The sequence below is a fragment of the Bufo bufo genome, chromosome 4 (assembly GCF_905171765.1).
Source record: "Bufo bufo chromosome 4, aBufBuf1.1, whole genome shotgun sequence".
Classification (NCBI taxonomy): Eukaryota; Metazoa; Chordata; class Amphibia; order Anura; family Bufonidae; genus Bufo; species Bufo bufo.
Genome location: NC_053392.1, coordinates 292,462,961 through 292,479,693, shown reverse-complemented (window position 1 = coordinate 292,479,693; position 16,733 = coordinate 292,462,961). Strand labels below are relative to the sequence as shown.

The following is a 16,733-nucleotide window of genomic DNA, read 5'->3' as shown; positions in this document are numbered from 1 at the left end:
GCATGCTTTCTTACTTTAACTTGTTTGTCAAGCTCTTGCTTAAAGATGTCCTGTTTCTCTTTCAGTAAATCATCTTTTACCTATAAAAAGCAGAACACAATACTTTTCCTATATATTAGTTTGTTACTGTGGAATTAATAAGCTATTGATGCGTCCATGTATTGACCTACACCAGTGTTTCTCAACTTCAGTCCTCAGGCTTACCTGCCGGTCATGTTTTCAGGATTCTCTTAGTATTGAGCAACAGATATAATTAGGATCAATACATCAGGACTTACCACAGGTATTTATTTTGTGGGATAGTCTCAAATCATGACAGGCAGGTGGGCCCTGAGGACTGGAGTTGAGAAACATTGAACTAGAGTTTAGTAGTAAGAATTTATCAAAACCTGAAAAAAGTGAAAATAATCCATATTAAAAGTATAAAATATAAAAAGCTGTTGCTGAGGTAAATGTATGGGCCCAGTAACATTATTAAAATATCCAAATAGCAACAGAAACAAAAACGTTCTTCCAACAAAGAGTTATAAAAACTTGGTTTGTTCAAAGACGCCTTAGATATAGTCTTATTATAAATGAAGTACCGTAACGCCAGGTCAATAGAAACAATTGGCCAAATAACTCTTCCTGTTAACGGCTGTGTAACAGACCAATGAACATATACGAAAGGCTTGATCTCTATGTGAGTTAACTTTAATACCACAAAAGGTAGTACTGGCAAAAAATACTACCATTAAATACTTACCTTATATCTATAACTAATAATAATAATGAACAGTTTATATAAAAAATATGAGTGAGATTACCGAAGAACATGCCAAATTGCTCAATATATTGAAATATCTCCATGTTATTTACTAATCCTTCCATTTTCACAGATGCCTTCAGCTGCCAAGTGCACATGCAACAGGTCAGCCAGTTTCATAGGTACTAATCTGCTGACAGATGCTTTAAAGACTGCCATACCAATATTTTTTTTTTCTTTTTGGTATAATGCAACAGTTAGACAAATGATCAGTTTATATAAAAAATGTGAGTGAGATTACCGAAGGACATGCCAAATTGCTCAATATATTGAAATATCTCCATGTTATATACTAATACTTCCATTCTCTTATACAAAACAATAGCTTGGATTTCTTTTGTGTCTGAAGGCTGGGTATTATATGGGGGTCAGACATGAATGTCCTACCTAAAAGGGGTCCCCAAGGTTTTTATGTTTTTAAATTTGCCCCCCAGCCAGCAGTACCTGTGAAATCCATTCTCACCTGCTCTCCACTGCTCTGTTCAGTTCCTTGGGTCCTCAGCTCTCTTCACTGGACTTCCGGCCCCCATCTGTTTACTTCCACACAGGGGTCATGTGTGCCACTGCAACTACAGTAATTACTACAGTAAGTACTGGTCTAAGTACTGGTAAGTACAACTACAGTAAGTACTGGTCTCATTGGTGAACTATCTGCAAGAAGCATGTGACCAGGCAGCGGTGTACCGCTGTGGCCAGTCATTAGCTGCAGCTACGTACATGACTTTGTCAGTGTGGAAGTTGAGAGATGGGGGCTTGGAATCCACTGAAGAGATCCTGGGACCCAATGAGCTGGAACAGAGCATCAGGGAGAATGTGATTGCTCCACAGGTACTGCTGGCTAGGGAAAAAACTTGGACAATGCTTTTAAGGATCAGCATTTAAGAGAATAGTCAAAAGAGTACAAGTTTACAAAACTACACTGCTCAAAAAAATAAAGGGAACGCTTAAACAACACAATGTAACTCCAAGTCAATCACACTTCTGTGAAATCAAACTGTCCACTTAGGAAGCAACACTGAGTGACAATCAATTTCACATGCTGTTGTGCAAATGGGATAGACAACAGGTGGAAATTATAGGCAATTAGCAAGACACCCCCAATAAAGGAGTGGTTCTGCAGGTGGTGACCACAGACCACTTCTCAGTTCCTATGCTTCCTGGCTGATGTTTTGGTCATTTTTGAATGCTGGCGGTGCTTTCACTCTAGTGGTAGCATGAGACGGAGTCTACAACCCACACAAGTGGCTCAGGTAGTGCAGCTTATCCAGGATAGCACATCAATGTGAGCTGTGGCAAGAAGGTTTGCTGTGTCTGTCAGCGTAGTGTCCAGAGCATGGAGGCGCTACCAGGAGACAGGCCAGTACATCAGGAGACGTGGAGGAGGCCTTAGGAGGGCAACAACCCAGCAGCAGGACCGCTACCTCCGCCTTTGTGCAAGGAGGAACAGGAGGAGCACTGCCAGAGACCTGCAAAATTACCTCCAGCAGGCCACAAATGTGCATGTGTCTGCTCAAACGGTCAGAAACAGACTCCATGAGGGTGATATGAGGGGCCAACGTCCACAGGTGGGGGTTGTGCTTACAGCCCAACACCGTGCAGGACGTTTGGCATTTGCCAGAGAACACCAAGATTGGCAAATTCGCCACTGGTGCCCTGTGCTCTTCACAGATGAAAGCAGGTTCACACTGAGCACATGTGACAGACGTGACAGAGTCTGGAGACGCCGTGGAGAATGTTCTGCTGCCTGCAACATCCTCCAGCATGACCGGTTTGGCATTGGGTCAGTAATGGTGTGGGGTGGCATTTCTTTGGAGGGCCGCACAGCCCTCCATGTGCTTGCCAGAGGTAGCCTGACTGCCATTAGGTACCGAGATGAGATCCTCAGACCCCTTGTGAGACCATATGCTGGTGCGGTTGGCCCTGGGTTCCTCCTAATGCAAGACAATGCTAGACCTCATGTGGCTGGAGTGTGTCAGCAGTTCCTGCAAGACGAAGGCATTGATGCTATGGACTGGCCCGCCCGTTCCCCAGACCTGAATCCAATTGAGCACATCTGGGACATCATGTCTCGCTCTATCCACCAACGTCACGTTGCACCACAGACTGTCCATGAGTTGGTAGATGCTTTAGTCCAGGTCTGGGAGGAGATCCCTCAGGAGACCGTCCGCCACCTCATCAGGAGCATGCACAGGCGTGTTGGGAGGTCATACAGGCACGTGGAGGCCACACACACTACTGAGCCTCATTTTGACTTGTTTTGAGGACATTTAATCAAAGTTGGATCAGCCTGTAGTGTGTTTTTCCACTTTAATTTTGAGTGTGACTCCAAATCCAGACCTCCATGGGTTGAAAAATTTGATTTCCATTTTTTTAATTTTTGTGTGATTTTGTTGTCAGCACATTCAACTATGTAAAGAACAAAGTATTTCAGAAGAATATTTAATTAACTCAGATCTAGGATGTGTTATTTTTGTGTTCCCTTTATTTTTTTGAGCAGTGTACATAAGTTTGATTAGTTTATTCCAGAAAGGTACCACTCTTGTGTCTGATATTGCAGTAGCACTGTTTCTGGAAGAAAGCAGACATAGTTTTGTCACTCATGCAACCTATTTAAATAGAAGAATCTGAGAAAGGACCCTGAAAATTATTGAAGATAAGCTTTACAAAGATTAAATATATAAATTATCACTCACGACACTGGTAAGATCCATTAATTCATCCCATTTATTTCTCAAGTTTGTTACATCATTTACTTCTTCCCTTGGGATACGCAGCTGATAGGACCTATACACAGAAACAGTTGTGCATTTTTATAAGATATTTGTCCTATAGAGATTCACATTTTCGTATTTGAGAATGGGGACTGAATACATGACAAAATGTAGGTTGTATAAGAAATTATTTTGGTCTAGTTTTAAAAGACTAATAAATGTTATGCAATATTTTTGGCAATAAAATATTATTTTGCTTACTGAAAACTCAATTGTCTATAAGATACAAGGGGTAAACTCAGATACCTTTGTAAAAAATATAATTTAATAAAGAATCTGATAAGCTAAAGTTAACATGTTTCATGCACATATATATTTTAAAGACTTCTTCAGTTTGTCATAAATTAAGATATTTGAGATAAAGTTAGGGTTATGTAAAAAGGGGTAGCATTAGTATACATTTGGCTATCTTCATTACCTGTATTAACTGTATTAACTACTCTCTGGAGTAAATGACACTGTGGAAGATGCATTCTTGTCACGGAACCATGAACCAGACGTACAACAAGAGATGAGTGAAAATAAGAAGGCTTTATTGAAAATAAAGCTGTAAAGCAAAAGTCCAAACGGATGGTGAAACCGAGCAGAGTCTTTGCGAAGCCAGAGGTCAGGAACCAGAAGGGTAGTCAGACGAAGCCAGGATCAGGAACCAGCAGGGTAGTCAGACGAAGCCAGGATCAGGAACCAGCAGGGTAGTCAGACGAAGCCAGGATCAGGAACCAGCAGGGTAGTCAGACGAAGCCAAAATCAGGAACCAGAAGCAGCAGCAGTCTTAGAAGCATGTGAACACAAGAGGACCAAGCAAGGAACTGAAGCCACAGACCTCCTATATATATGAGCTAGGCATCCAGCTCCTCCCAGGGGAAGGAGGAGCCGCAGGGTGGAAGGCTACAAGAAACCCAGAAACCAAGATGGCCGCCAGCAAATGTCAAACGAAGGAGAGCAGCAAGCAGGTAAGACCATGACAGTACCTCCCCCTCAAGGGCCCCTCCTCCGCGGAGCACAAAACGGTTTCTGAGGGAAGCGTGCGTGGAAGGCTCGGAGCAAGGCAGGAGCATGGACATCTGCGGAGGGAACCCAGGAACGCTCCTCTGGACCATAACCACGCCAATGGACCAAAAACTGCAACCGACCGCGGACCAGGCGTGAGTCCAGGATATTGCTCACCTCATATTCCTCACGATTGCCCACTTGGACCGGACGAGGCCGAGGAACCGAGGAAGTGAAACGATTACACACCAGTGGCTTCAACAGGGAGACATGAAACACGTTGGAGATCCGCATGCCAGGAGGAAGCGCAAGGGCATAGGCTACCGGGTTTACCCTGCGAAGCACTCGGAAGGGACCAACAAAGCGAGGCGCCAGCTTGGGAGTGGGCACTCGAAGGTTGAGGTTGCGGGTGGACAACCATACACGGTCTCCGACCTGGTAGGAAGGAGCAGGCGCTCGTCTGCGATCAGCCTGGAGTCTCTGGCGCTGCGCAGAGACCTCAAGGGACTTCTGGATCTGTACCCAAGAAGCACGTAGGACGGAAAGGTGATCCTCCACAGCCGGAATATCCTGGGGAGAGAATACCTCCGGTAACACGGCAGGTTGGAACCCATAATTGGCCATGAAGGGAGACGTCCCAGAGGAAGAGTTCACCGCCGTGTTCCTGGCAAACTCAGCCCAAGGCAGGAGGTCAACCCAATTGTCTTGGTGATCGGAGACATAGCAACGAAGGAATTGCTCCAAGGCCTGATTGGATCGTTCTGCGGCTCCATTGGACTGAGGGTGGTAGGCCGAGGAGAAGGAGAGATGAATCCCCAACTGGGAGCAAAAGGCGCGCCAGAACCTGGACACAAACTGACTCCCCCGATCCGACACAATCTCCTTAGGCAAACCGTGCAACCGGAAGACCTCCCTGGCAAAAATCGTGGCCAACTCTTGTGCAGAGGGTAACTTCTTGAGAGGAACACAGTGGCACATTTTGGAAAACCGATCCACAATCATGAGAATGACCGTATGGCCTCGGGATGCAGGGAGGTCCACAATGAAATCCATCCCCAGGTGTGACCATGGGCGCTCCCCGGTGGCTATGGGTTGCAGAAGGCCCAACGGAAGGTGCCGAGGGGACTTACTCTGGGCACAAACGGAGCATGCCGCTACATATGCGGCGATGTCGGAACGTAGGGAAGGCCACCAGAACAGACGTGAAACAGCCCAGGACAGCTGATTCTTTCCAGGATGCCCCGCGGTCTTGGAGTTATGGTAGGTTCGCAACAACCGAGTGCGCAACTCCTCAGGCACAAAACATCTGCCGTTGGGTCTCCCAGAGGGAGCACCAGATTGAGCCGCCGAAATCTGCTCACCCAGGGGAGAGGTCAGGCTGGTGCGAATGGCGGCCAGAATCTGATTCGGAGGTATGACCGAAGTCGGAATCGACTCCTCCCTGGACAGCTCGGAGTACTGCCGTGATAAGGCATCCGCCCTGATGTTCTTGGAACCGGGTAGGTAGGAGACCACGTAATTAAAACGTGACAAGAACAGAGCCCATCTGGCCTGACGTGGTGTCAATCTCTTGGCCTCAGAAAGGTAGGTCAGATTCTTGTGGTCCATCAGGATGAGAACCGGAACCACCGAACCCTCGAGCAAGTGCCTCCATTCTTTAAGGGCCTGCACGATGGCCAATAACTCCCTGTCACCAATCTGATAGTTGCACTCTGCGGAAGACAGTTTCCGGGAGTAAAACCCACAAGGAAGCAGAGGACCCTCTGGTGTTCTATGCTGAGACAGAAGGGCGCCTACTCCCGTCTCAGACGCGTCCACCTCGAGGACAAAGGGCAACCCAGGGTTGGGATGCGACAGAATCTGAGCCGACACAAAGGCGGACTTTAGGGCCTCAAAAGCTCGGATGGCCTCGAGCGGCCAGACCTGGGAATTACTGCCCTTCCTGGTCAGATCCGTGAGAGGCTTGGCCAGCATGGAAAAGTCCCTGATGAACTTCCGATAATAATTGGCGAAGCCCAAAAAGCGCTGCAGGGAACGAAGACCACTGGGCTGGGGCCACTGTAAGACAGCCGAAACCTTCTCAGGATCCATGGAGAACCCCTCAGCGGAAATGATGTAACCTAAGAAGGTTACCTGGGATCGGTGAAATTCGCATTTCTCAAGCTTACCGAACAGCTTGTTCTCTCGTAACCGTTGCAACACTCGTCTGACATCCAGAATGTGGGCCTCCATGGATTCAGAATATACCAAGATGTCATCCAAATAGACCACCACACACTGCTGCAACAGGTCACGGAAAACATCGTTGATGAATTCCTGAAAGACTGCGGGCGCATTGCACAACCCAAAGGGCATAACCAAGGATTCGTAATGACCGGTCCTGGTGTTAAACGCGGTCTTCCACTCATCGCCCGCCTTGATCCTTACCAGGTTATATGCCGCCCTCAGGTCGAGTTTGGTAAAGACCGTGGCCCCTTTAAGGCGATTGAACAGCTCGGAAATCAAGGGTATCGGGTAAGCGTTCTTGATCGTGATGCGATTGAGACCCCTGTAATCGATGCAAGGCCTCAACTCACCGCCCTTCTTTTTCACAAAGAAAAATCCAGCCCCTGCCGGGGACGAAGATTTGCGAATGTGTCCGCGTGAAAGCGCCTCCCTCACGTACTCCTCCATGGCCTCATTCTCCGCTACCGACAGTGGATAGACTTTGCCACGAGGAGGAACGGCACCAGATTGTAACTCTATGGCACAATCGTATGGGCGGTGCGGAGGTAGGGCAACCGCGCGCACCTTATCGAATACATCCCGGTACTCCTCGTATTCAGGAGGCAACAGAGAGTCCGAGGAAGTACACAGCAACTTGACAGACCCATGGATGCAACTAGCCCCACACTGCGGTGACCACGAGAGGATCTCGACCGATCTCCAATCGAAAGTCGGATTATGCTTCTGGAGCCAGGGGTACCCCAAGACCACCGAGTAGTGTGGAGACGAAATAACCTGGAGGCAGACCGACTCTCTGTGAATGGCACCAATGGCTATCCCCACTGGAAGGGTCTCATGAGTCACGTGTGGCGGCAGAAGGGGTCTGCCGTCTATCGCCTCAAGAGCCAGTGGGGAACCTCGAGCCTGCAGAGGAATGGAATTGGCGGCAGCGAACACACTATCAATGAACAAACCACCAGCACCAGAGTCCACCAACGCCTGGGTCGTCACCGAGCCCCCGACCCAGGAGAGGACAACAGTGATCAGTGGTTTGTCAACACGGGAAACCGGGGACGAGGAGACTCCACCCAAGATCTGCCCCCGACAGGATCTCAGGGTACGAGCGTTTCCCGGACGGTTCGGACATGCCAACCGAAAATGCCCACCGAGACCACAGTACATGCATCGGCCCTTGCGTCTCCGGAGTGCCCTCTCCCCCTCGGACAGGCGAGCAAACCCCAGCTGCATGGGTTCACCCCCAGACAAGTCATCCCCAGGAGGCGTGGGAGGAGAGGGAGGCACGGGTGGGACAGCAAACGTAGGCACCAATCTGTTAGAAGACCTCCGCAGGTTCTCCTTAAAGGAAGGTCTCTCCCTGAGTCTGGTGTCAATCAAAATCAGGAAAGAAATAAGAGACTCGAGCTCAACTGGTAGGTCCTTAGCTGCAACCTCATCCTTCAAGGCATCCGAGAGACCATGAGAGAAAGCAGCGACCAGAGCCTCATTATTCCAGCCCACCTCTGCTGCCAGGGTACGAAACTCAATGGCGTATTCAGCTACGGATCGTGAACCCTGTCTGATGGACATAAGGAGCTTCGCAGCAGAGGCAGCACGAGCCGGCACATCGAATACCTTCCGAAGAGAAGCAACAAAACCGGAAAACTCGGCAACCACCGGATTGTTGTTCTCCCATAAAGGGCTGGCCCAGGCCAAGGCCTTGTCCGAGAGCAGCGAGATCAAGAAGCCCACCTTTGATCTCTCAGTAGGAAAGGCATGTGGCAGCAACTCGAAATAAATGCCCACCTGGTTAAGGAAACCTCGGCACTGAGTTGGCTCTCCCCCAAAGCGCTGTGGAAGAGGGGCAGAACCGGTCATACCCCGAAACACCGCAGGCGCAACAACAGGTGTCGGGGTAGACTCTGGCGCAACAACCGGAGCGGCAGTAGGAGCGAGCCCAGGAGCGACAACCGACCCATCGGCAACGGGAGCGAAATGAGCAGTGCGTTCAAGCAGGGTTTGCAACGCCACAGCGAACCGACCCAACAGGTGATCCTGCTGATCAAGTCTGGCAACCAGCGTGGGTAGCGAGGATGGCCCTGTACCGTCAGAATTCATGGCTTGGTCCTAATGTCACGGAACCATGAACCAGACGTACAACAAGAGATGAGTGAAAATAAGAAGGCTTTATTGAAAATAAAGCTGTAAAGCAAAAGTCCAAACGGATGGTGAAACCGAGCAGAGTCTTTGCGAAGCCAGAGGTCAGGAACCAGAAGGGTAGTCAGACGAAGCCAGGATCAGGAACCAGCAGGGTAGTCAGACGAAGCCAGGATCAGGAACCAGCAGGGTAGTCAGACGAAGCCAGGATCAGGAACCAGCAGGGTAGTCAGACGAAGCCAAAATCAGGAACCAGAAGCAGCAGCAGTCTTAGAAGCATGTGAACACAAGAGGACCAAGCAAGGAACTGAAGCCACAGACCTCCTATATATATGAGCTAGGCATCCAGCTCCTCCCAGGGGAAGGAGGAGCCGCAGGGTGGAAGGCTACAAGAAACCCAGAAACCAAGATGGCCGACAGCACATGTCAAACGAAGGAGAGCAGCAAGCAGGTAAGACCATGACAATTCTCTCATACAGTATCAAAGCCATAAAAGCCTTAAAGGTTATGTACACCTTTGGGGGCATTTTTTTTTTTATTAGTACATTGTACTCATTATGAGCTAAAATCATTTTTTCAATTGGTCTTTATTAAAAATATAGAGTCCTTTTCTCTGTACAGAGCTGAGATGCTCTACGAGCAGAATCAGAATTTTCTCTCTGCTGTGTTAGGCAGGTAGCTGATAGGCTCCTTATGTCTGCTCTCAGAGCTTATAAACACTCAAAGCTCAATCCTTATCTTATTGATAAGAATGTGGCTTAAATAAGTGTTTATGACCTCTCAGGAATTTAGAGATAAGGGTTATTAGGCAAAAAGGGAAAGTGAGATGTAGGATGTACACAGCTAGAAAAACAGTTAACCATTTGCGGCTCAATATTTTCTAATAAAGACCAATTGAAAAAATTATTTTTAGCCCCCAATGAGTAAAATGCAATCATAAAAATAAATTCCTCCCAAAGGTGGTCCCAAAAGCCTTTAAAGCTTGAGCATACATATTTAAAGGTGGTTTATGTGATGCAACTTGTCTATTACCTGTAGTGAACGTTTAAAGCAAGACCACTTCTCACTGTGTTCACATTACACAGAATACAATTTAAGGTTTAGAGGACTACAAAATCCAGTCATAACTAGAAAAAGAAGATAGCGGTATCTGCTTAAACATAGAAGAATGACAACTCAAAGATTAAACTTAGAGTGCCTACTCAGGTTCAGAGAAGCTGGAGACACAAATCAATAAATTATTATTGATGATGTCCCGAAGAAACTATATGGTGAAATCAATACATCATGTTTGTAGGCTAAGTGATGTCCAGATAAATGCCTGGAAGATCTGTTATGCAGTCATTGAAAGATGCACTTAAAAAAAGGTCATCTTCCAGTTATGCTTCAAAGGCCAAAAAAAATCAAAAACAAACAAAAAAAAAAACATTTGGATCACTGGAAAGAATTGGTACATCACAGATATGTTGTTAGGGGCAATAAAATGTGTATAAATTAATATCTTAATAATAAGTGAACAAACGCTTTTAATGCTGAGAAATGTCCTACAAAAGAGAACATTTGTGCCATTAGTTACATAAGCAGCTTAATCTCTTATGTGCTAATCTGCTCAGATCTGTAATGATGTACACAGCATGTATAACTCTTCACAGTTTAGAAAGGTTCAACTCCCCACATTTCAGTAGGAGGCTCTTATTTTAAACAAAGAATAACAGTGTGGGATTGAGGTTCCTTGGACCCACCAGATAAAATTAGGGCCAATCACCCATCTATAGAGATCATGTACATTCCCACCAGGGGTGGACGAAGACTGAATAAGGCCCCTGTGCAAAGAATGTGTCTTGTTCCCTACTCAGTATAGACCACACCCCTGCAAGGGTGACTGCTGTGCCCCTAATGTCACAGTGCTGCAAATGCAGCAATTATAGGCATCCACATTGGTTTATCACACATGTTGCCAAGGAGTTATTTAACAGCAGCACTTATCACTAGTTGGCTGATGAAATTGGCTGATGAGGCAGATGCAGGTAAGAGGTGTTTTAGTAACAGTACATAGTTCTTTTCGGTGCATACATTTTTTGAATATAACAAATAGCTTTCATCTGACCTGGTGGCTGCTGGTAGAGCAACAGCCACCAGGTGCAATTGTCTTGCTGTCAAGGAAGAGGAGTCTTCTCCGAGCACAGCAAATGGTGGCGATTGTTTGCAGCTCTGTGAGCTAGCAGCAAAGAAAGGAAGTGGAGGCAATGCTTGGTGAAGTAGCTGACTGGCTGCACTGTGCATTCGGAAAACTTTGGTGGGCACATTGTCAGGTGTGAGATCTTATAAAGACAGGGGTTGCTCTATCCAAATCACGCCCAATCAACTAATTTTACCACAGGCAGATTCCAATCAAGGTGAAGTTCCCCCGAGCTAAATTTCAAGTGTCATAACAAAGGGTCTGAATACTTATGTCCATGCAAAATGTTAGTTTTTCCTTTTTAATAAATTTGAAAATAATGTTTTCCCTTTGTCATTATGGGATATTGAGTGCAGAGTGATGTGGAAAATTTGATTTTTTTAGCACGAGGCCACAATGTAACAAAATGTGAAAAAAGTGAAAGGGTCTTTTCCAAATGCTATATATATATATATATATATATATATATATATATATGTTAAGTTTCTTTCTTACATATTTACCTTAGTTGTTCATATGTGATTTCTATAGGTTGGTACACTTCATCAATCTTATTTTCCATATTTTGCAGTTCTTCTAGTAGCGCTAAAATGGAGTTTAACTGTTCCAAGCTTTCTACTGGCATTGTGAGCTGCTGCCATGCTTTTACTCGATATTGTACAACATGTAAAAGTTCTTCCTGAAAGAAATAAACAGTTAAAATTGTAAAGTCATCACTTATACAAAAAAATATAATTCTATATATTAAATTGGTAGAGAAAGTGAACTTACTTTTACGCGCTGATGTAAAATATTTGCATAATGACACTTCCAGCTTCCAACAAAGCCTTTTAATGTCTCTTTTATTAATGAATAATCGAGGCAAATACAGCCTAATGGCAAAACCTAGTGGACAGAGAACATGTAACAATGTATCCATAATGCACTGCATTAATATCATTTTAACATTTCAAGTGAAAGATATTTATCAATTATACACAAACTAAGGCAGCCTTAGTTATACTGTATGTTACCAAGAGTTAAAGGGCATCTGTCAGCAGATTTGTAACACTGACAATTACAGTGCAGAGGGCGCAGCAGTTGCAGAGAAACAGAGCCTCTAGGTGTAATGGCGTCACCTTCGCTGCTCCTAGAAGCTCATTTGCATATATTAATCTTCATTTTTCTCAGCAATGCGGACAAGTGCACATGTAACAGGTCAGTTTCATAGGTACAAATCTGCAGACAGATGTCCTGTAAGAGTATTAAAATCTTTAACATTTTGTTACTTTTGTCTGAGCATACGTGCAAACAAAAGTTCCTTGTCTTTCTTATAGTCAATTTCATTTACTTAGGCTACTTTCACATCAGCGTTTTGGCATTCTGGTTTTGAGATACGGCAGAGGATCTCAAAACCGTGCCAAAACGGTTTAATGTAGGGTCAATGTTTTGTGAAAGGGGCTTGCTTCATTCACGATGCATCAGTATGTATTCCGTTCTGATAGAATTCCATTTTATGACCAGACACAAAACCACTGCAAGCTGCGGTTTTGTGCCTGGTCATCAAAATGGAACAAATTGGATCCCTCAGTAAAAACAATGTAAGGGCTCATGCACACAACTTTTGCATTTTTTGCGGCTCGGATGCACACCCATTTACTACAATGGGGCCGCAAAAGATGCGGACAGCACGGCGTGGTCATGTGCATGAGCCCTTAGTCTATGCTGCCGGAAATATTTTTTTCAGATCCTAAAAAAATTTATCCTACACCCATTGACTTGACATTGTTTTTAGTGACGGATCTGATTTGTTCCATTTTGATTTAACACAACTGCATCCTAAAGGAACTGATGCATCCTGATTCCTGATGTGTTAAATCAAATGGAACCGTTTTGGTCCGGTTTTGAGATCCTCTGCCGGATCTCAAAACCGGAAACCAAAGCGCAGATGAGAAGTAGTTTTAGAAATGGTTTACATTTGCACTCAGCCCTGATTCTTTTAGCCCTACTACAACCTGTATGACCACGCCAGAGATGACACAATTGAGATGGCGTCATCACATGAGGTTATGTTTGTTTAATGTTAGATGCTTACTTCAGGGTATTCCTTTATTTGTTCTTCAATCTTGAGAAATCGTTTCACTTCCTTGTGCACTGCAGCAAGGCTTGGATTGCTAGTTAAGAACTCTTCACTCTGTCTATACATGTTGTCCGCCCACAAGAAGTCATAGCAGCTTAGGGTCAATACATGCTTCTTAACCACAGGATTTACATCTATGAAAAAATATATATATTGGACATTTCCTATGAATAATATTTAATATTATTTTTATTGTAAACCAATTTAAAAAGCTAAATTATTCATTGTTATCTCCATAATATACTATAAGAATTACATAGGCATCAGTGAGAAATGGAATTTTGCATTTTTTTTCATATACTGATAACAGATTAACTCTAGAGACGAGCAAATTTCTAAAAAATTCGATTCGGCCAGTTCGCCGTATTTTTATAAAAAATTTGGTTCAATCGGAATTTATTCATGGTGAATCGCGTAAAAAAATGGCTATTTCCTAGCTGCAGAGAGAGCCTTTATAGTGGTGTAGAAACAATACTGTCAGTCAGTATGACATGCAAATGTCAGGCGTCGCTCTTGGAATCACTGTACACTTCTCTTATTTCGGCAGCTACAGGGTCAAAACTGACCAAATGCCTCAAGTGTGAAGTCTTCCAGGTCAATGTTAGCTTCAAGAAGAAGCGCACTCCTTTTACACCGTCAGCAGCTGATTCCACATAGATGTCTACAGAACCTGTTCTATTAAACTCTTATACAAGTAAAGCCCCCCCCCCCCCGACAGAGTGCCGAGCGTGTCAGCAGTAAGTTTGTTTTGACGTCACTGATTATTTTGCCCTTCCTTTCATCCGTCAGAACAATAACCCAAAAAAACCGGACCCTATCTGTGGAGCATCCGCCTTCACTCGGTCAGCATTTGGTCAGTAATTCATCAGTATTGCTAAAGCCAAAAAAACAGGAGTGGATCCAAAACAGAGATGACACGTAAATGGAATATTTGCATGTCTTCTGTGTTTTGTACCCACTACTGCTTTTGGCAACAACATCATAAGCCAATTTCGATGCAAAATAGGGACCATGTCATGCAGGCCTTACAGCTGTTACATAGACAGGATCCGTTGTGCGTCTCATTTTTCCTTCCTTCTGGCAGATCAGAAAGGTCAAATAAATGATGATATCAGCCAGGCCAAAGGGCAAAATAGTGGCCCAGTCATGAAGTGGGGAGGGTGGGAACAGAGAGTGGCTCTACGGAATAGTGGTGAGGAGGAGACCACAGAGTGGCACAATGACAGTGTGGAGGTGGCAGCAGCAGCACCAGGAGGGAACAGAGTGGCATAATGACAGAGTGTGGAGGTAGTGGTAGCAGCATCAGGAGGAGACCACAGGGTGGCACAATGACAGAGTGTGGAGGTGGCAGCAGCATTATCAGGAGACCACAGAGTGGCACAATGACAGAGTGTGGAGGTGGCAGCAGCAGCATCAGGAGGAGGCCACAGGGTGGCAAAATAATAGAGTGGAGGTGGCAGCAGCAGCATGGCAAGGTGACATAGTGTGGAGGTGGCAGCAGCATCAGGAAACCACAGAGTGGCAAGGTTACATAGTGTGGAGGTGGCAGCAGCATCAAGAGACCACAGAGTGGCAAGGTGACAGTGTGGAGGTGGCAGCAGCATCAAGAGACCACAGAGTGGCAAGGTGACATAGTGTGGAGGTGGCAGCATCAGCATCCTGCTGGGACTCTTCATTCTAATACACGTGGAACCGGTCCTGTCCCGTGTGGCGTGCAGCAAGCGAGTGCCGGCCAACTTATCCTTATCAGCATCAGGAGACCACAGAGTGGCAAGGTGACATAGTGTGGAGGTGGCAGCAGCATCAGGAGACCACAGAGTGACCCGGTGACAGAGTGGGGAGGTGGGTGGCAATACCAGTACCAGCTAAAGATGGTGGGTGAAAGTGGGAGCACCTGGCATCAGATGTGTGGCATCAAGCACCGGCAGCATCAAAATAATAGCTGAGGCAGGTAGCCAGAAGAAACTGGTCTCCTTTGTCAAAGTGTTGGTGTGGCACCATGGATGATCTAGTCTGATGCATCAGGCATTGGTGGGTGGAAATCCTGGCTGATCCACGTCTGATTCATCTTGAAAAAGGTCAGTCTCTCCACATTTTGGGTGGACAGGCGAGTTCTTCTTGGGGTAACTATGGTCCCCGCAGCACTAAACACCCGCTCTGATGCCACAATACTGGCTGGGCAGGACAGCTTTTCCAGGGCAAACTCTGCCAGTTGCAGCCACAAATCCAGTTTGGCTGCCCAGTAGTCCAGTGGATCTTCAATGTGGGGGGGCAGGGTGCTGTCCAAGTATGCCACCACCTGCTGATTAAGGTCCTGCTCTAGGTCTAGCTGCTGATGCTGCTGGTGAGTAGTTTCTTCACTAGGCAGGTGAAGAAAGCTGCTTATCAGCGACTCTAGACTCAAGTTGCTGTTGATAGTGCTGGAACTGCTCCTACCACCCCACCCTGCCACAGCAGCCATGGCAGAGGAACGTGAGCGCAGAGGGCCCCTCCGGTCTGACCTGCGAGAGGATGGACGATGGCGCAGATAGGCAGCGGCCAACTAACTACATAGGATGTCTCTATAGTAGTTCAGTTTGTCCTCCCTCTCAGCGGGTGTAAAAAAGGCCCTTATTTTGGACCGGTAGCGAGGGTCCAACAAGGTGGAGAGCCAGAAGTCATCCCTCTGCCAAATAGTGACAATTCGGCTGTCACTACGCAAGCAAGTGAGCATGCATCGGGCCATTTGTGCAAGTGACTCGGAGGGACTTCCTGCCTCCATCTCCACTGCATACTGCCATGGTGTGTCTGGGTCCTCTGCCTCATCTTCATCATCGCCATGTAGCTCCTCTGGCTGCTCCTGCTCCTCCTCTCCTGTCACCTATGTAGAAAAAACACCAATTTCGCTACACATTGCTTGTGCTCCAATGTCCTCCTCCTCTTCCAATGTCCTCCTCCTCTTCTAGTTCAGGCCCCACAGGGCTCATGTGGCCGTGAGATATAGGCACTACGTTTCCAGTCCCCTGACCAGCCAGATTTACCAGCATCTGTTCCAGGACATGAAGCAGTGGAATGACGTTGTTCATCCCATAGTCCTGGCAACTGACAAAAAACGTTGCCTCCTCAAAGGGCCAGAGCAAACGGCAGGTTTTACATATGAGTTGCCACTGGCTGACATCGAAGTTACATAGGGGAGTACTCCTGTCTGCTTGGATCATCAAGAAATCGTTTATGGCTTTTCTCTTTTCGTATAGTCGGTCCAACAAATAGAGGGTGGAATTCCAACGGGTGGAAACGTCTTATATCAGCCTATGTTGGGGGATGTTCTGCCGCTGCAACTCAAGGAGGGTGTGCTTTGCGGTGTACGAGTGGCTGAAGTGCATGCAAAGTTTTCTGGCCATTTTTAGGATGTCTTGCAGATAGGTGGAAGACTTCAGGAACAGCTTGACAACCAGATTGAACATGTGTGGCATGCAGGGCGCATGGCTCAGCCCACCTTGATGTGGCGCTGACACCATGTTCTTCCCGTTG

At 46.2% G+C, this 16,733-nt stretch overlaps 1 protein-coding gene across 1 annotated transcript in view; it reads right to left on the bottom strand.

Annotated features, from left to right (window-relative positions):
- The window catches only part of LOC120998141 (dynein heavy chain 5, axonemal-like), a 268,121-nt gene that overhangs the window by 168,728 nt on the left and 82,660 nt on the right, over window positions 1-16,733 (bottom strand). Inside the window, 5 exon segments of the mRNA XM_040428685.1 lie at window positions 15-80; window positions 3,499-3,589; window positions 11,608-11,783; window positions 11,876-11,989; window positions 13,179-13,357. Of these exon segments, the coding sequence (XP_040284619.1) occupies window positions 15-80; window positions 3,499-3,589; window positions 11,608-11,783; window positions 11,876-11,989; window positions 13,179-13,357 (626 nt within the window).